This window comes from Parasteatoda tepidariorum, chromosome X1 (assembly GCF_043381705.1).
Source record: "Parasteatoda tepidariorum isolate YZ-2023 chromosome X1, CAS_Ptep_4.0, whole genome shotgun sequence".
Taxonomy (NCBI): Eukaryota; Metazoa; Arthropoda; class Arachnida; order Araneae; family Theridiidae; genus Parasteatoda; species Parasteatoda tepidariorum.
Window position 1 is genome coordinate 73,924,484 of NC_092214.1, and position 20,848 is coordinate 73,945,331.

General features: G+C 30.3%; 3 protein-coding genes across 3 annotated transcripts in view; all 3 read right to left on the reverse strand.

Annotated features, from left to right (window-relative positions):
* The window catches only part of LOC107448395 (heparan sulfate glucosamine 3-O-sulfotransferase 1-like), a 29,287-nt gene extending 9,183 nt beyond the window's left edge, over positions 1-20,104 (reverse strand). The window contains exons 1-2 of the mRNA XM_016063567.3: positions 19,619-20,104; positions 5,859-6,082 (exon numbers count right to left, since the gene is read on the reverse strand). Of these exons, the coding sequence (XP_015919053.1) occupies positions 5,859-6,066 (208 nt within the window). The 5' untranslated portion in view covers positions 6,067-6,082; positions 19,619-20,104. The remainder of the gene's footprint in view (positions 1-5,858; positions 6,083-19,618) is intronic.
* Positions 11,052-11,651, reverse strand: LOC107448391 (uncharacterized). The gene has a single exon (XM_016063563.1). It carries the CDS (start codon positions 11,649-11,651, stop codon positions 11,052-11,054), a length of 600 nt encoding a protein of 199 aa, XP_015919049.1.
* Positions 12,902-13,405, reverse strand: LOC122269494 (uncharacterized). The gene has a single exon (XM_043042952.1). The coding sequence runs from the start codon at positions 13,403-13,405 to the stop codon at positions 12,902-12,904; it is 504 nt and encodes a 167-aa protein (XP_042898886.1).
* Positions 20,105-20,848: the final 744 nt, after the last annotated feature.

Consider the following 20,848-nt stretch of genomic DNA (forward strand, 5'->3'; position numbering starts at 1 on the left):
TCCTGGTGTGGCTTTTACAAACTAAAGACGGTTATCGATTTTGGAGGAGGTTTTGCATATGAATGAAACGCATTTATATATGAAGCGTATAATGGAACATTAGAAAATCTATAAGTTGTAAAATCTAGCTACTTCATTAAATTATTGAAACTAGTCTAACAAAGATACAAAATGAAAACAAATAATTTATGATTATTCGATGTGTTCGAAATATATTTTCACAACCTACTATTATATTTTCTACGCTACTTTTAATTATCTAAGATGGAGTGATCTAGTTTGTCCCACGTGTTTGGGTCGTATCACGTGGGGGTAGATTCCATGATGTGCCACTCCCGCTATAGAGGGGTGGAAGGATAAAACAGGAGAAGAAAAAGGGGTTGCCGTACTGATTTGATAAGGCGGGAAGAGAAAACGGGGTCATTAAATGTTACATTGTAATAGTACTTAGTAGTTAGTAATAGGTGCTTAACATTTTTGGTTATTCATATTTAATGAAAAAAGTAACTGTTTTGAGTGTAATAAACAGCTATCCAAAATTAAGATTTTTATTAAATCATTATTCTTTTTAATTATTTATTTTGGAAATTCAACTTTTTTGTGTCAAATTAAACTATAAAACAAATTTCTTTTAACCACCATAAAATGGAACAATTGTTGATCATAGGTAGGTTCTGATTAATAATACATTTTTTTCCTTCATAAATGTTTAGATCCGATTTCATGCACCTCATCTTTTTTTCATTTTTTTCTTTATTTGCACTGTTATTTCAAGCTTTTTTTCAGATTTAACAATTTTTTATAATTAAAATTTTTTGCGATTATTAGAAAGAACATAATGAACATTTTTCTAACAGAATCTTTCTAATTAAAACAGCCTATAAAATGCTAAACTTAGCTGGCTGAAGCGAAAAATCACTCTACCCTTAAAGTTTATCAAATTTCCGTAATAAAATCGGAACGATATGTAGCATATGAAATGTATAACGAAATGTCTAAAAATTTTGATTTACTGTAAAATCTAGCTATTTCGTATAGTTATTAAAACTAATTTACCAAAAAAAGACGTAAAATAAGCAAGAGTAATTTATAATTGTTCAAGTTTTCAAAAGATGTTTTCGAAATAATTTATTTTATAATCATTCATTAATATAAATTAATGATTTTATAGGTGGGCCAAAAAAAAAAACCTACGTTTATCTATTATTTATTTTATTTCTTCGTCTTTTGGGTAGATTTATATTAAACCTCGTGGTTTACGGGACTTACAAATGAATTCGAATGCTTATGTTGTTTGTATAAGAAGAGAGCGAAGAAAATTATGAAGTCTCTAAATTTTGAACATTAAAATATTTTTTATTTATGCTTCAAATTAATATTGCAAACTGAAGTCACTATTGATTGTAAAATAAATATAGTCTTATTTTAAATCTAGGCTAAATAGAATAAAATTACAGTAGCTTTTGTGCACTTAATTAATAAAGTATTTTAATTTTTTTAAATGCTGAAAAAATTCCGCAAATGGTGCAAACTTAATTCAGTGTAACTGGTGCTTAGTATTTTTTTTTTCAATGGCAGGCACTGAATTTGTATCTTTGCCTATACTATGCCAGAATTGTTGCTCATTTCGCTTTACCCAGTGGGCACCTGTGAACCAAAGTCACGGAGGCGAGCAACATTGCCCACGCCACACTGCCACAAACCCGTTTATAGGGTGGGCCACATTCACACACCATACACACACACACAACAAAGGACGACACAAAGAGAGAGAGAGAAACATCCATGCCCAGAGCGGGATTCGACCCCACAGCCTATGGCTTCGCAGTCAGTCACGCTAACCGCTCGGCCACCTGGCCGGCCTGGTGTTTAGTATAAAAAGTATGATAATGCATATAAGTATTTATATGTAAATCAAACAAAATTGCCTATAATTTCGAGTTTTTAATTCTGCATTGTTAATTCGAGGTGCACTAACATATACATAGATAAATATACTAAAAAATTCAATTGAATTTAAAATTTACGTATTAAAAAATGGAATATAAGTAAATACTGGAAATGGAGATTAATAGAAATTTTCTTTACCTTTACCTACACACTAATCAAGATAGTATTTAAAAGGGGTAGTTAATTCTTTTTTGTTACGTCTTCCGATTACCAGACTGTCATTATTTCAAAAGAAATCACTTAACTTTAAAAAATAACTTTAAAAAATATTTATAGCATTCTTAACTACACTATTAAGGTAAGATTTCTAAATAGTTTTAATTTTGAGTATAAGTACAATTTGACTATTTTTGTTAAAGAAAATAATCTGAATATGCAGAAAAGTTATATTAAAATATGTAATTGTATTTTAATCTAAAGAAAATAGCTAACTTTATTAAAATTCCTATCGCTATAGATCGTACTTCGTAAATCTTCATAAAAAACAAAATCATTCGAATTTTTCCCTCTTTGTTCGTTTTGTAAAGGAGAAACACTTTTACAGGGAGGGGACAGAATACGTAATACAAGTTTATTTTTTGAGGATTATTTTTACCTAGTATCTTTCCTTCAAATAGTACAATTGCTAAAAAATTAGTTCTTTTTAATCGTGAATAAATATTGAGCTAAACTCTATTCTAGGTGTATTAATGTTACATTTTTTATGAATGTATTTCATTCGAAAGAAAATAGTAAAAGTTTTTTTAACTCTCGTATTTCTGTAAATCGTTAGAATTCATCAATGACGAAATGATTCGTTAGTTTTCCCTCGTGTTATAAAAGAGAAACAGGGAGGGATAGACAAGAAATTTTGGGGGGATTCTTTTTACCTGGTTCTTAAAATGTTGCAATTAATTCAGAAAAATTGGCTCTTTTAATTAATGAAGTAATATTTTTGAAAACCATTTCTTGGGAATAGTTCTAGTGTTATTTAACATTCCTTAAAAATGGCAACAAGAAAGGCAATTTAACATGCCATTCTACATTCTAATATGAGGATCTGGTGACCGCTTTCAAATTCATGTATACTTAAAGAAGAATAGTAAATGGAATCAATTGACATCTGTTGCATTTAATTTTGTTATTTTATATGAATATTGTAAAATAATATTTTGGTTACAACTATTTCTTGAATAAGTAGGCCTGAATCCTTAGTCCCAGATTGACACTGATGTCCTTTTTGGATATTTTTTTCTGACGCTCTAACTATAAGCAAACAAATATTTTTATATTTTTTAATTATAGAAAACAGTCCAATACTTACTAAGAAAATGTTTTAGATTATCGGAATTACGTTTGCACTAAAATATAAAATTCAAAAAAGTTAGATTGACATTTTTTTTCACTCACATTCAAAAATTTATCAATAATTAAATTTGCAAATTAAAAAAATTTTAATTATGAATAATTTTTTTTCTTAGATCTAAATAACGGCAAATTTGAAAAATTATTGCTTGGAAGTGAGCTGGTTTCGGAAGAGACCCTTAACGAAGAAAAAAAACATTGCTATTTCGCGCTGTATTGCTTAATTATAAATTATTAAAATGCTAAATATAATATTTTCCCCTTATTTTGACCAAATTTAATACGAAATAATGAAAAAGGTATGAAAAACATGTTTAATAAAAATTCTGCGTCAAATTATTAAGATATTAATAGTGGATCTTGACACTTTCCGAGTCCCTTAAAATAAATTTATAAAACTCAAAAATAAATCTATACCATAAATAACCATAAACTTTCATGATAGATACATCAAAAATACTTTATTTTCTATATAAAACTAGAGGATATATATATATACAGATATCTACCTATTTTATTTTATTTCATTTTTATAACCGTCGTTGAACTGCCGACTCAATTTATGGGTTACGACTACTAATGTTCAACTCCGTAGCCTTGTAATTTTGAACCCAATCCAGAGGACAAGGGAACTCCTGGATCAAGTATTGGGAGAAATTTGCCTTCGTGGAGGATTTTCTGATGGAACTAACCCGCATTGCGTTGCATGCATAGGAAGACCACGAGAATTTCCCACTGTTAGCCTGATGGCAAGGGGACTCTTACCCATGATTCGTCTACCACTGAGGATATTTCACGTCAGCACTGTGGTTGGTGCAAGCCGAATGCGGAATTCGTATCGACCAGCTATCGCCGGGTTCGAACCCCGGTTTACCTCATTGGAAGGCGAAGGCTCTATCCTCTGAGCCATCGAGGCTCAAAATTTTAGCTTCTTACAACCTATCTACCTGTTCTATTAATAAACTTAATATTTGAGGCAATACTAAACTAAAAGTCAATAAAATTGCCATACACAAAGCCCCCCAAAAAATGGACCACCCTGAACAACTTCTGATATAATCATTATATTGCCACGTTCTAGGACTCAATCTTAAGGGCTCAAGGGGGTGGTCTCAAATATGCTAATTATTAAGAGCAGACGATATTTTAAATTAAGAAATCAGACACAAAAACGTACTTTCTCTGAATAAACGTACCTTTTTTTCAATGGATTCGGGTTTTTGATCCACAAAATATAGGAGGTAGTTTGTGAAATATGGTCCCAATAGTTTGGTCAGGAGAGCACTTCAAAGTATGAACCCTTTAATGTTAATTTTACTTTTAACATATTTCGCTGCATCTAGAGAACTTTTTAAGCGAATTGAAAACTTTTTTCACATAATTATAAAATTCGTTTATCCAAAGATAATTGCATGCAAAAATAACTTTTAGTAAGTTTTTATTATTTTGTATTATTTTATTTAAGAATGGTCAAAAAATTTGAATTATAAGGAATACATTTGTTTGCATCATTTTAATGAATGCAATTTTATAAGGCAAAATACAAAATTTGAGCCAAATCAGTCGAATAGTTCCTCATAAATAGAATTTTAAGTATCTGACTTTTTTGAAATTCAATATATAGCCTCACTGGCTTTAATTTTAGGTAAAAGGTTTAAGGATGGTAAAGATGAAGGATGTATGGTAAGGTAAAGAAAGGTTAAGTTTCAAGTAAACGATGGCTCAGCCTATTATATTGTTTTATTTCTATAGAAAACATTAAAATTTTACATAAACTAAATGACATTATCTTAGTGGTCATTATAACTTTTCAAAATAATACTAGTTGTACGAAAGAAACTAAAACTACATAAAATTTTAACTTTCATTAAATTTTTTTCTTTCATTTAAATAATTTTTAAAAGTAAATGAATGGATGAATGAATTTTCAGAAATAATGAATTTACAGAAAAACTTTAAGTAACGAAACGGAATTGAATATTTCATATTGAAGGTGATATAAAGTGTGCAAGTTATATTCTATTATATCACAAAGCACTGAAAATTTCACATTTGCTAGAATTTAAAAAAATATATAAAGTACGCTTTTTTTAAAATTGCACGAAACAATTCATTTACAATATTTTTTGAAAAAGCTTTAAAACTTTCAAGAGAAAATACTAAAACGTAACGTATTTTGTTTCAAATAATTGGAAAAGCCAAGTTTTCATAATTTTGTCAGAAATTATGTCAATATATGTACGTATTAGGTTTTACAAAATATTAATCAAGTCAGAAGAAAATAAAAACAATATTTAAATTTAGCGAACCTCCATTGAGGAAGGCAGGACTAAAAATGTGATTGCCATTGGAAACATAAAGTGAGAAAGATGATAATTAAAAGCACCTCCAAGCAATCAAACTGGTTTTGATATTTTTCGTATTTTCTTCTTTTCCATTGGTTTGATAGATTTTGATAGCATTTTTTCTCTCTCAAATATTAATTTGTGACACTTTGAATGTACAGTTTTGAAAAAGTAATAAAAAAATAAAGGCAATTATTAAGAATAATATGAAAAACTTACCTTGTGGTATATATCTAGCGGAATCAAGACAAACGAGCGGTGTCCGGGGATATCCGAGAAATACTATGTGCAAAGCTAAAAAGAATGATGTTAATAAGGCAAGAAGGCAGATACTGAACAATCGCCCCTTTGATAGATGGGTTATAAGACCCCATGTATGAACAGCTAAACAGTAAGGTGGACAAGGCACCTCTCTCTTAGAGATCATACTTTTTTCTACCCACCTGAAAAACAAAAACAATATAAATATATATAAAAAAATGAAATATATCAGCGCATCTTGTTTGTTTTTTTTCCAGCTTCGATAAGTTTAGAGTAATACAGTTTGTTGTCGGAAAAACAGTTAGCAGTAGGTTTGAATTTTAAGCACTTTGAATCTGCAATGCGAAAGTATATCATTTTGATGTTAATAAACTGGTTCATTAATATCATTGAATAAGAACTAATTAATTTACATACCGGAAAAAAACGTAATTTTATCATGAAAAATATGGTTCATAAGTTATTTATAGTCATTTTTTTTAGTTTATTGAAAGTATGCGAATACTTCATGCTTATAGGCATCTCTTAGATTGTAGGAAAAAATAAAGAAGTTAACAAGTGATTATTAGAATTACTTTTTTGCTTAATCAGGTAATGAAAATGGTTTTCAGTGCTGCGTCAGTCAAAACTTTTAATTTCGACCTGCTTTTCTTTTTATTCCGCTTAAATATGAATTTAGATCATTTAATTATGAGTACTTATAATATTCTCGCTTAAGTATGAATGAATTGTGGATACATTTTTGTTCTTATTTTTGACAAGAATTCTAAAAATTTAAAAAAGAGTGGTTATAACAAAGCACCTTTAACCTAAAATAGTAATTAGCAACATCAAAGTCCCACATTTTCATGAGAATAACATTTTATCATGAGCAATTTGAAACGTGCACTGAACATGTAGTATAGTAAACTTTATGCAACGTTTGTAAAGTTGTAATTAACATTTTTAGGCAAAGAAAAATTTTAGTGCGGTTCATTCAGCTATTAAAGAAACTATTTTATTTTTATATCAATTTCTCTAAATGTTATTGCATGTATTTCAAATATGAAAAAAATCAAAATATAGAAATAATGGAATCGAGAGTGTCTAAAATATCGGAAGATAGAAAAAATTAAAATATAGAAAATATACAAATCACGTCAAAAGTTTTAATCGGCTGCAAATTTTATTTTGTACAGAAAATTATCAAAATGAATTCTGAAAGTAATACACATGACAGTGGCAATTAGGTTAAGATTTCACAAGCATTTAAAAAAAATAATAAAGCGTTTTAAAGGCCTACAAAAAGTCTACAGACATTCTAAAGAAAAAGTGAAATCTTCAAACTATCTAAAGAAAATCTTTTATCAAGAAAGATTTAAAGTGAATTATCTTTTTTCTGAAAGTTAAAGGTTAAATGAACAAATATACAGTTAATAATTTTAATTCAATTTTATGTTAAAATATAAAAAAGAACTGTAAACTGATATTTTTTATCCCGTTTAAAAACACCATCATTCTTTCACCAAAAATTTGATATTCCCAAAAATGCTTGCAAATATTGTTTTTCAAAACAGGATAAAATGCAATCGATTGAGAGTCTGAGAAAGCAGTCAGATGTCCCAATGCGGAGAAAAATATTTTTTATTCTTTATTTTTTTGATCATCATGAAATGAAGGATAGAAAATTGAATTACTTGAGACTTTTTTGTTGCAAAATATTTGAAAAAAGGATAATAAGAAATTAAAGATATTTAATTTTCTTTTCTTTGCTATTTGTGCAATTTGTGATAAACATCAACGAAACATTATTGTTGCATAATGACTGACTTGTCAACAATAGTTTTTACAATTTTGCTTTAAATTGGAATTTTTATCAACAAGAAAAGTCTACAAGAGTCTATATACTATTATTTTAGTTAAATGTCTTAACTGGGATATATTCAATAGAACTCTAAAAATATGAACCTCTTTATGACCTTCATTATCCAATGGTTTTTTTTTCTTTCTTTTTTTTCAAATTTCACAAACTTTTTTCCTAAATTTCATTAATATGCTGCTTTTATTCTGAAAGAAGGCATTCAAAACATAGTGCTTTTTGAAACAAAACACACAAAACAGAACACATAGAATTGATAATTTTATGGAAACAACAGCAATAGTAGAAAAGCAAACAATAGCATTTTTAATTCAGAGCTTTGGCAAATTTTCAAGCGAAAACAAAGGAAAAACTTATCATTTTACTCGGAGGAAACAGCGGATTTTCCTATTTAAAATCATTGAATAATGATTCAAAAGTAATTTAAGAAACTATGAAGGAAAAGACATAAATTAAATTCTGGATAAAAAAAAAAACTATTGCTTTAAAATAGCACCAAAAATTTTGTTGTTCAAATAACATCGAAATATTTGACTCCTCGTTGGAAGATGTGCCATAGTTCCATTACAAATAAATATTAGGGTACTTGAAATTCAATTGAAGGAAATTTTAGTTGGATGTAAATTTTATTGGCACTTTTTTCGTCGAACTTTTACTTAAGCATGGTTTTTGGACTCCCCCTTATCAGCAAAAATAAGCCAATCATAACCCCCTCTCATGCTAGCATATGGAATTAGCAACATATTTTTTTTTTTTTTTTTTTTTTTTTTTTTTTTTTTTTTTTTTTTTTTTTTTTGCTCTGACTTCTACTGAAGAAATTTAATTTCATTTCAAAATTAATTTTAATTAACAGATGTAGCTAATTACTTTTAAAAATCAGTTTTAATTTATTTTATATAATTTTGAGTAGAATATGTTTCACGAATCCTTTGTGTTACCTTTTATGGTCATTACTCTAGATCACTAACACTCCCTAACAAAATTTTTTCCCAGCTTCTTTTTTCCCCAAATCTAATATTTACCCAAATCTAATCTTTACTCTAGATCACTAACACTCCCTAACAAAATTTTTTCCCTCAAAATTTTTTCCAAAATTTTTTTTGTTTCCAAAATTGTTATATTAAAAGTGCAACAATATAATTTAAAATCTAAAGTAAGTTAAAAATACCTGTAAAATTACTTTTTTTTTTTAAAATTTAAAAAAAAATGTGTCAATTAAAAACTTCGCAGAGCATTTCTTTGAAGTGAGGGAGAGTTATTGATTGTCCTAAAGGGTGATTTGCTAGATTTCGATAGATTCTTTTCATTCATCTTTTTAGCTTTAATATTAAGTTGCGACTTTCTATGTTTATGTTTTTTTTACTTCATTTGCGATAAGAATTCCAAAGGCATTACGTAACACCATGTTATATTACACTGCAAGAAATTTTCGTTTTAAAAAAGTTGATATCTGTGACCGTTTCTCGTGACTTATTTTTTCAGAAATAATTTTTCTCAACTTTTAGAGAATTTTAAATTAATCATATAATAGAATTTACTGCTGCATACTGTGATGCAAAAGTTGATTTCTGATCTTTTTACAATTTGCCAAAAAAAATGGTAAAAAAAAAAAAATCATTTGTAAACAACCGACTAATGTCAAATACTTATATACTATTTATTTAATGTTGTATTGCAGTGTTTCTCAAACTTATGACTTTTGTGTACCCTTTCTAAATTTTTCGTAGCGCTGTGTACCACTAATAAAAAAATGAAGGTATTCTTTTAAAAATATGTTTTTATTAGCATATTTATTAATAAAATTATATTTTTTAAAAATACGTTTTTATTAAAACTTTTATTAACATATTTTAGTTATTGACTGTTAACTCTGCAAAAAATAGCCGATAGAAAAAAACGTAATCGTAAACTTTATGGTTAGCTTTGTTTTTAAATAAATTTTTCTTGCAATTTTCGTTTGTCGCAAGATATTTCGCATACGAACGCGTACCCCCGCTAAACTGTTCCCGTACCCCTGGGGGTGCGCGTACCACACTTTGGGAAACACTGTTGTATTGAATTAGTTCTTAAGTTTTTATAAACAAATATGAATAATATTTGAAAAATAGAAAAGACAGTTATAAATATATAATTATAATTTATGGAGTTATTTTTTACACTGAATTTCAGTTTTATTTTGCATAGAGAGAAAAAAAAACAAGAAATGAAAAAAGAAATCTTCATACTATAAGTCGATCCGGAGAACGAGTTACTGAGGAGCAGCAAATTGATCAAGTCATACTGCTCCCTAACAATTAACTGAATTTTAGTTAAATATATACTTACCAATTCTTTTTTTATTCGAATCATTTACTTAAGTTAAAATTCAAGTGTTGTTTAGTTTAAAGAAAAGAAATTTTTTTAGAGCAAACTCCTAGTAACTTGTATTAAACTTTATGGAAATTAGTAAGTTTCATATTTTTTACTAATTTTTCGATTAGCATTTTCTAACGTATATTTTCCATGGAATCAAATTCGTTTTTGATGTTTTTAAACCAAAACTAACCTAACCAAAGTGAAAACCAGCTTCTTTTTTTTAAATTTCATTTTCTTATGTTTATATTTTTTATCATATTTATTACTGTTTTGCTTTGAAACATTTTGCCCTCATAAAATAAATTAAAAGTTACAAACTTCCCATTCATAGGATTCAAAAGTTTAAAATAATAATAATTTCTGCCACCACTTTTTCGATTGCAACGTTCTCAATTTTCCCATAGTGCCCACGAAGCTCCATGTACACTCACTTCACATTTTTCAATAATACTTACTTCGGTAATTTACCAGTATTAAAATGAAAAAATGATCTCTTGTAATTATCCCGAATGACTTTTTATCTAATGATCACATTTTCATGCACTAAAATGCTATATTAATGGTTCTAGATATAAACCTTAAATATGCTAACTAATTTGAGTTGTTTTTGTTACTAATCCTTCATGACCTAGCAACAGCTAGATCTGGTCCATGAGTCCATGTATTCTAGCAAAGTCAATAACAAGAAGTGGAGATGTTTTTAGGTCTTCCGAACCCAGACCCAGGCAGTCCAGGATATGCTCCAGAGAGGCTGGCTCTGAATGACACTTAATGCAGGTTGGAAAAATTTTGCAGACGGAGCTAAAAGTCATTCCTTTAAGATGGCCACTATTTAGTCTTGAAACTGCTGTCATATCTGGCCGATCCCCCTGGAGCTCAAGAATGGAGCCGGGGCGCTTTCTTCAATACCAGTGGTGAGCAGGCGGAGTTAGCCATATTTACTTGCAGTTTCTGTTCCACACAGAAGAAATTTCTTGGAAAGTGAAGGAGTCGAGACTAGTCAAAGTCTCTATGGAGCCCCTTTTGGCCAACAAGTCAGCAATTTCATTACCTGACACATTTACGTGAGAAGGTATCCACTGAATTTGAGTGTCTCGTTTTTGAGACATGTGTTTTAGTTTCTCCAGTATTTGTAAACCTACTTGGTCACTGACCTGATGGCAATTTTGTAGGTGCTGAATTGCACTACGACTGTCACTAAGTATCCAAATGTCCTCAGAGCCAGTGTCACTTAGGATGGTTTCCAATCCGACGTCAATGGCGATGAGTTTGCTCCTAAAAACCGAGCAGTTATCTGGATTACGTCTAGAAAGTTTTAAGGAGTGGTTTTCGATAAAAATTCCGCTTCCGGTCTGACTAAGGTCATTTTTGCTTCCATCAGTAAAAATTTTCATGGCATGTTTAGGGATGTTGCTGATGGCTTTAAAAGCCAACAATCTGAGATAATCAGGTACTTGTAGGTTTTTGTTTGTGTAGGTTCCCAGATCAGTATGGAAGAATACTTTGGGCAAACCTTCGACAGGACAGATGCATGGCATAAGAGAGGAGAGGAAGGCTCGATAGAGTTATTAATGATCTTCATATCTTCCGCTAGGCTAAACGGGTTTTGCCTTTTGAGACGCTGATTTGTTTTCACCTGCAAAAATATTCAGAAGTACGATTTTGGTTGTTGTCACTTTTCAACTTGTTAAAGTATTTCACTAGGTGTGCGTGCCTATCGTGACTCAGAGCTGGAAGATTTGCTTCAAATAGGACGATTTCATTTGGGCAACTGCTCCTCAAGCTTGTAATAATACAGGCAGCGCTCAGCTGCACTCTTTCCAATTTTTGAAGGTTGGTAGAGCAGGCACAAAAATAGACTGGGATTCCATATTCAAGGATAGGTCTTATAAGGGCCAGGCACGTTGTTCTGAGAATCTTGGCCTCTGCTCCCCAGTCTCTGCCAGAGATATACTTCAGTACGTTGAGTCTCCTGCGGCCCTTGTCTACTAGGTGTTGTATATGCTTGTTACTTGTTATCTCTTGGTCCAGAATGAAGCCCAAGTACTTTGGATGTCTTGCATAAGAAAGTAGTTGTTCGTTAAAGAAGATATTCGGCCGAAAGGAGTAGAGGTGCTTGTTAGTAGTGAAAAAACTAGCGCTCGATTTTGAGACGCTGAATGTCAATTTGGGATCAATCGCAAAGTTCCTCACATTTTTCAGTGTAGCATTCAAGGCTGACTCAATGACACCCACGTTAGAGTTAGAACACCAGATCACGATGTCATCAGCAAACATGCCAAACTCATAAGCCTGAGCAACGGTGTTTTCATTACCAGCCATGTATAAAGTAAACAGAAGAGGGCTTAGAACAGACCCTTGGGGGACTCCTCGGCCAATTCTGAAAGAGCGAAAGAGCCTCTTCATACTTCACGCAAAAATGCCTTTCCCTCAGGAAATCGGCAATCCAGGAAAGAGCTCTACCTTTTATACCAACTTTCCATACTCTATCAAGTGCCTTGGAAAGATCCAAGAATGCAGCAATTGAGTGATTGGTTGGTTTGGCGTTTGGAGCATCCTTGATCCTTTGACACAAGAATAGTGCGTGATCAGTGGTGCTGTGTCCTTTGCGATATGCATACTGTTCCCTTGGTAGGAGATTGTTGGATGTAAGATAAAAATTTATTCTAGTAAGGATCATTTTCTCCATTACCTTGCATGTCGAGCTGGTTAGGGAAATCGGCCTATAGCTTTCAAGTGAGTTGGTGATTTTTCCAGGTTTTCTGATAGGAATGATGGTAGCCTTTTTTCAGCTTCTAGAAAGTCGACCCATGCGCCAAGAAAGGTTTATGATCTCTAGCAGCATCCTCCTGTCCTTCCCTCCGAGGTGCATGATCATCTGACCACGAATGTCGTCAGGGCCAGGAGATTTAGAAAGGTTAGAGTCTTTAATTGCTAGTTTCAGTTCGTGCATAGAGAAACAAGCGAAAAAAAGAGGTACACCACAGCTTCTACTACGGCAGCAATGCGCCAAGTTTCTTGCCTTACGTTCGGTGGTTTTCTCGTTGGCACTAAAAGTTAGTTTACTAATATTCTTGTAATGCAAGCCCAGAATGTCGGCTACATCTTTATCACTTTGAGAAATACTACCGTCATGGGCCAGGATGGTGCTGCAGCTCTCTGTTTGGGGTTGCTGTTTATCAAGACTTTTAACAAGTTTCCATAATTTAGAGTCGTTGGTTCTGAAGTCAAGATTAGAGTACAGTTCGTTCCATCTTTTCCTTTTAGAAGTAGCGTACTCACTCTTAATCATTGCATTTGTTTTATTTAGTTCGATCCTGGCAGCGGAGTCGCCAGGTTGGGAGTTTCTCTCCAAATGAGCTTTTTCTCAAGAAGAATCTTCATAGTGTCAGTGCTGTGTGAATACACTGGGTTGTATTTATTGACATTTCCCCCGGGAATAGAATTCCTGGCTGCCTTAAATATTACTGTAGCGAATTTAGCCTAGCTGTAGTTGACATCGTTGGAGACAGAGACAGAAGCCACGCCAATGTCTGTGATTTCTTCGAACTTCTGCCAATCAGCTTTTTTGAAGTTCCAGAATTTCCCTCGTTCTTTGCCCAATTGCTGCTTTAAATCCAATTCAGTGAGGATAGGATAATGATCACTATCAATGTTATTCATAACTGTCCACTTGCATTGGGGATAGATGTCAGGAGTGACGATGGAGACATCACGAGCTTCACATGAAGCATAACTGTTGGATGAATGCGTAGGAGAACCGTCATTTAGAATCATAAAGCCCCTGTCATCTGTAAGGTTAAATAGATTGTTGCTTCTTTGAATGCTGGTACAACAGCCCCAGTTAGGGTGCTTGGCGTTTAAACCGCCAAAAGTAAAGTATTGTCATCGGACCAGTGCAACATGCACATGCAGTCCGGAAGATTCAAGGAGTTGGGAGGATGGTAGGAGTTAAACAGCCTGATTGTCTTTCCCTTCCAGGAGAACTCAATACCCTGTACTTCAAGTCCAGGGTCATTTTGTTGTGGCATAGCAATGCCTTGATAGTGAATGTGTCTAACCAATAATGCCAGACCTCCGCCAGCCTGACCAATTTTTCTATCCAAGCGAAAAACGCTGTATCCTTTGACTTTAAGTTGATATTTTGTTTGGAGTTGTGTTTCTTGCAGAGCAATGATTTGAACATTATTTAGTTCAGCGAGCTCCAAAATCTGGTCAAGTTTAAGCTTAGTCGCTGATGTACAAAGTCCATTCACGTTGCATTAAAGGATTTTTAAAGGTTGCTTGACTGGAGACTGTCGCAAATTTATCGAACGAGGCCCTCTTCCTAAACACCGAACGCTTCTCTTTTTATCCAGCGCGACAGACGATACTATATGATAGACTGCAGATGGCATAAAAACTCATGGAGAGGGGATGGAGCAGCTTCCTTTGATCTAAGAGACCGGAGCACCCGAAGGGAGAAGACTGACTTAGCTCCTTCGCCTGTGTGCCTTAGCTGAGCATAGTGGAATGGCCTTCACGCCTTGGGAAGCCCTACCAGGAGTATACACTCCTAACGTAGTTCGCCCATTCCAACCAGGGGGACCCTCCCGCCACGATGAGGCGTCACACAGGTCTTGGGAGGATTAATTTGAGTACAGGATGAGTACACGATAATTTGAGTATACGATATTTTAAGTGGAGAAATCAAACACAAAAACGCATTTTCTCTTAATGAACAATCCCTTTTTTTCAATGGATTTGGATTTTTGACCCTTAAGATACAAGGGGTAGCCGCAATCTGGAAAATATGGCCACAATAGTCGGTTAAAGAAAGTGGTAAAATAAATTGATCCCATGATGTTACTTATTTTTTTTCACTATTTCAAAAAATTTTATTTGTTCTAGCGGGTCAATTCCAATCAATTTTTGAATTTTCCCTTTTCAAATTACCGAAAATTAAAATGCCGTAAAGTTTGTGTACCTAAATATACAAATTTAATTCGACCAATAGCAAATTAAATAATAAAAAATAATAATTAATTATAACGAAAAATCTTTGGATAAACAAATTTCACTTTGTATGAAAAAGTTCACTCATAAAAAGTACACTCAAAGAGTTAAAGACAGATGGAGAAATTTACAAAAAGTAAAAATTAATGTTAAGGAGCTACCGCATTAACATTTATACTAGTCCCTTGTGCATTTTGTGCAAACAGAATTTCGAAACGGACAAAAACCATTTAGCAAAGTGTCCTTCTTTGGAAAAAGAAAACTTTTACAATCGATATTGGGAGGCAAAAGAAATAATGCAGTTCACGTTAAGAGACTGATTTTCTTTTGCTTTTAATGTTCTATTGTTCTTGTTTTAATGTTATTATTATTATTTTTTGAAGTTTAATTATTGTTTTATCTTCTTGTAGTTTTTCTTTTCACGGTTTCAACAATCTCATTCATGCGATTTAAGAAGGCTAATGAATGTAGAATCAAATTCATTTACTCTCTCTCTCTGTATCTATCTATCTATCTATCTATCTATATATATATTTAACNCTAGTAATGGGACCCCTATTTTCTAGGTTGTAGCTGCCCTATATATATATATTTTTTTTTTTTAATGTTTTTCAGGGCAAATAATCTAAATCTGTTTAAACAAAGGTTATGTCTATTTAGAAAATGGACGTTTCTGTGTCTGATTTCGTGACTTAAAACATCTTTTGCACTTATTAATAAGTATAGATATGGTTAGGAGTTCAAATTATTAAAACTCTTTTTTGATATTCCGTTCATTAGATCAAAAGTAGTCAAGGTGTTTTCTTTGTTATTTAAAGGTGTTCTCTTCCTTACGCTATTGTCAATTTTTTTTCTTTTCAAGCCGTTTAAATTCTTTGGGCAAATCAATGACCGAATCATCACCAAAATCGCAACTTCTTTAGTTTGCATTATTTATACCATAGTTTTATTGGTGAGAAACAGCACAATTGTGCAAGATCAGTCATTAGCTATTAATAACGAATAATTGAAAACTGAAAGCTGAAAAAAATAAAACCCCTGATATATATAATATATAAGATAAAAACTCGATAAAAACAAGAAAACATTAAAAATTAAAAGAAACAAAAAAAGGATAGGACGAAAAACTTATTAAAAATTTATATTTATATATATATATTCTGTACTAATTCATTTTTTAATATTTCTCAAAAAATACTCACAAAAATGTTTTATAACTGTTTGTTTAGGACATGCGAAAGAAAGTGTTTAGGCCATGCGAATTTTCATACATATTAATAAAGCTTAAAGCTCTTAAAGGTTTGAGGAATCTGAATTCATGAACAGAAAATAGTGTTTTTGAACATCCTACTCCAAAAAAAAGACAATAAATTTGTAACTTGCATCAATTACTTTGGTTATCATGAGCAATAACTGCAATAAAATTTTCTAAACCTAGCTTAAATATTCAGGGAGATATGAACATTTTTATTTTAAAAAAAAGCTGCTTTTTTTGCGTTTTCTCACTGTAAGTGCAGAAATATTCAATAAAAATATTAAAAAATTCTGTGTAACTTTTAATTAAAAACAAGCATATCATTTTAAAATTTGAAAAAATTCTTTAAAAATTGTGCAAGATGTGAGCACTTAAAGTCATCCTTTTATACAGCGCATGCATGGAAAACATAAAAAAAAAATTTTTTTGTTCTGGATCGAATTTGGTAACTTATGAACAAAATTGAATACCCCTAAAATTTGAAAAGTTTCTACCAATTTTCTGAGCAGTTTTTGTAAATTTTGAAAGAAAACTTTGAATGGTAAGGGGTCTTTCACGCATTTTTTTTTTCTACTATTAAGCAATATATATTAAAATGGACATCGTCAGGACCATCATCCCCTATTAAATTTTGTTTTATTTCGCATGCTTTTTTCCCAACATAATTCAATTTTGTAGTTCTATTTTAGGGTATAATCATTTGTCATTAAATTTCGTTATGTGATACAAAATATTTGTGGACAACCCCTTATAATTTAGAGCTTTCAATGAAAAAGTACAAAAACAGCTTAAAAATTGCTAGAAACTTTTTGCATTAAGATATTCAAATCGGACTTTTTTCATTTGTGGGGAAAAAAATTTCGCACATGCGCGTTATAAACGAATATCTTTAATTGCTAATATCTTTTCCTTTTTAACCAATTTTTTTAAAATTTTATAGTGATATTTTTATTATTAGTTAAAAATTACTCTAAACAGTGTGCTTAATTTTATTGACTATTTCTGCAGTTATAGTAATAAAGCGTAAGTCAAAAATTAGTCTTTTTTTAAATAAAAATTTACATATGTCCTTGAATAATTATGCTAGATTTACGAAATTTTTAGCAGTTATTGCATATGATAACGACTGTAATTGATATAAGTTACAAGCTTAGTGTTACTTATCTTGGCACAGTCTGATCAAAGACATTCTTTTTTGTTTTTAATTTATTGCATGTCCCTCAAACCAATAAAAGCTTTACACTTTATTGATGTGTAAGAATGCAAAAAGTCAAAAATAATTCTCTAAGCGTTTCTTGAGAAATATTAAAAATAAATTTGTGTAGAAATGTTTCTATAATTTTGTCCAACACCTGTATATAAATATGTGTGTGATTTTCTTTAAGCATAACAGAAACATGGGGAGGTAAATGTGATTGGTTGCTTTTGTTAAGTTTTTTTTTAAAAAAAAAGAAAAAAACTAAAAATAATAATAGATTGTTTTCAGTCATTGTTAATAACATAAAATAAATTAATTTTATTTTATATTTTTTACTTACAAAACATACGTCATTTTACATTTAAAAATTACATTAAGATTGCTTAAACATATTTTTCCAATTTTCTTTCACCATAAATCACGACGTTTCTACATTATATCATAACAGAAATAATTTCTATCAATCAGGCATTTGAATTTAGGAAATATTTTTCAGCGATTTTCGTAAAGATTCAAATACAAGTAGTTATAAAATAGCGCTATTTAGAGGGGGTAATATTTTACAAAAATTATAATACAATTTGGTGTTTAAAACGTTAATGATAAGTCCTTTCCTTAAACATAAACCACTAGTGGTATTTACTCTATTTTATTATTATAATATATTTCTGTTTTATTAATATCTAATTAATATCATACACTGTGTTTGTGAATTAAAAAAAAATTATGAAAGAATTTTATCAAAATTATGGAATATTTTAAAGTCATTGAAATATTATAATCAAGAAATTTAATGAAAAAATATTTTTTAATTGATTTACGAATAAAGAAATTAAATTACTTCCAGTTAGCCATGATGCTTAAAATTCATATTATCTACAGTGTCTGTACAATATTTAACAAATTTGTTACTTACTTAATTTAACAAAATATGTAATATTTTTAAATTAATAAAGAATAATAATCCGGAAATTTTATGCAAAATATTTTAAATTTTTTTTTAAAGAGATAGGGAAAAAATGGATCAACCTTGTTTCAAGCAGCTATTATGTTTGAAATTTATATCATTCACAAAGTTTGTGCATTCTTTAACAAATTTTCTACACACTCAGCACTAAATAAACATTAAACACAAAGTAAATTTATCGAAATCATTGAATCTTTTAAAATTCATTAAAATACATGTTCATAAAATTTAAGGAAAAAATATTTTAAAATTTTATTGAAATAAATATTTAAAACTGGAAAACAAATTAATCAACAACTTAGTTTCACGCAGCTATTAGGTTTGAAGTATATATCATTCACAATGCTTGTGTATTCTTTAACAAATTGGCATTGAGTAACTCAATCAAAATCATGGAATCTTTTTAAACCTTTTAAAATACATGATCAGGGAATTTAAAGAAATAATATGTTAAAATTATTTGAATAATCTGGAAAACAAATGAATCAACTTATTTTCAAGCAGCTATTATGTTTGAAGCTCCTTTAACTCACGATGTTTTTGCATTCTTTAACAAATTGGTTATGAAGTAAATTGATCAAAATCGAAGAATCTTTTAAAATCCTTTAAAATATATGAACAGGAAATTTAATGCAAAAAATAAAATATTTTAAATTTCTTTAAGAATCTGGAAACAAATGAATCAACTTAGTTTCAAGTAGTTATTGTGTTTGAAATTCATATAATTTGCAACGTTTGTGCATTCCTTAACAATCTGGTTATTAAGTAAATTTATCAGAATCATGCAATCTTTTAAAACATACATGATCAGAAAATTAAAAATATATATATTTTCAAGCCCTTCAAAGAAAACAAAGGAATTAACTTATCAGCTATTATGTTGAAAATTCATATCATTCCTAATGCACATGTATTTAACAAATAAATAGTTGAGTACATTTGTTTAATCGTGAAATACTTTAGGCTTTTAAAATAGTACTGAGATGAGATAAAAAAAAATTATCGAAGAGTAACACGAAAAATATTTTTGATACAATGAGATTCATAATGAACAATCAGTAAGTATCAATGAAATAATTAATTGACTTACCATTTGATAGTGTTACTACACTTGTATCTAAATAATAAATTTCGATCCTTCTACAAAATGGATTCCACAGCATCATTTCAAAATATGGATTCACATATCCGTCCTCATCTTTCTTTCTCATTTGGCCTCTTTATATTTTATCATCTTTATTCTATAAAATTTAATGACATTTCCCTTTCGCTCAGATGATTTTGTTTTTCAAAGAAGGTGTATTTCAACATGTTTCTAAAAAAAGTAATAACAATTAAACGACATTTAAAGAATTCCATAAAATAGACCACATTGTGAAGTGACACTCGTTTCGTTTATGTTTCCTTCACTTGTTTTATTTATTAATAAACATCACAAGGACTTTTAAAAACACATATTTTGGAATCTTTTTATACCGAACACTTAATTGGAAATCCTCCCATTGCATTCTGAATCCTTCATCTTCTCCTGTAGATCCCCACGTGATAGAAAAGCGAGCATTCTATTGGTTCACATGAAGGGCTTCATCATTGGCTCCAACCGGGTCTCGAGGTAGCAGAGCTGCTTTGCCGGAAAAGCATGCAAAGAGATGATTTTAATATTTGGAGTTTGATCATTCATTTTTGCATCGGCTTCATATGTTTCTTTTATTTTAACCGTCAATACTTTGAAGAAATAAAAACAAAAATAAAATTTTCTTTTGATTAGTAGTGAAATGTAAAACTAAAATCTAGATGTAAATAAGTACATCTAATAGCAGAAATAAATAATTAAGTAGGCATTCATCACAACTTATTACTTAAGAAATTAAATAAAAACTCTTCTTTATCCGAAGCAAAACTTAAACTTCGCGGAACTTAAACTAATGTTGATTATTTATTAATTTCCGTTTTAATTAATTTCATACAAAATGTTGATATAGCGTAAAACCCATTCAAAAGATAAGCTGAGGTTCGAATGGGGAATAACAATGTTAAGTATTTATTTTTTTTAACTTAATACTGTTCACTTTTGTGACCATTGCTCTAAAAAACTGCACATTTAGAAAAAATATGTACCATGTATTTTGCATGATGCGCATTTTCCATCCAAAAAAAAAAAAATTCAATAAAAATTAAAAAAAAAAAATTTTTTTATACAGGGTGTTTCGTAACGATCCTCCTTAATGTATAAATTTAGATTCCTTGTCGAAAAAGAAGTAAAAAATGTACTCATTAAGGGTGGCAAAGTTATATTAAAACACAGAAAAGCAAAAACACT

Bases quoted from the DNA above. Each gene is read 5' to 3' on its own strand.
- LOC107448391 (XM_016063563.1), bottom strand. From the start codon at position 11,651: ATGCCATGCATCTGTCCTGTCGAAGGTTTGCCCAAAGTATTCTTCCAT.
- LOC122269494 (XM_043042952.1), bottom strand. From the start codon at position 13,405: ATGATTAAGAGTGAGTACGCTACTTCTAAAAGGAAAAGATGGAACGAA.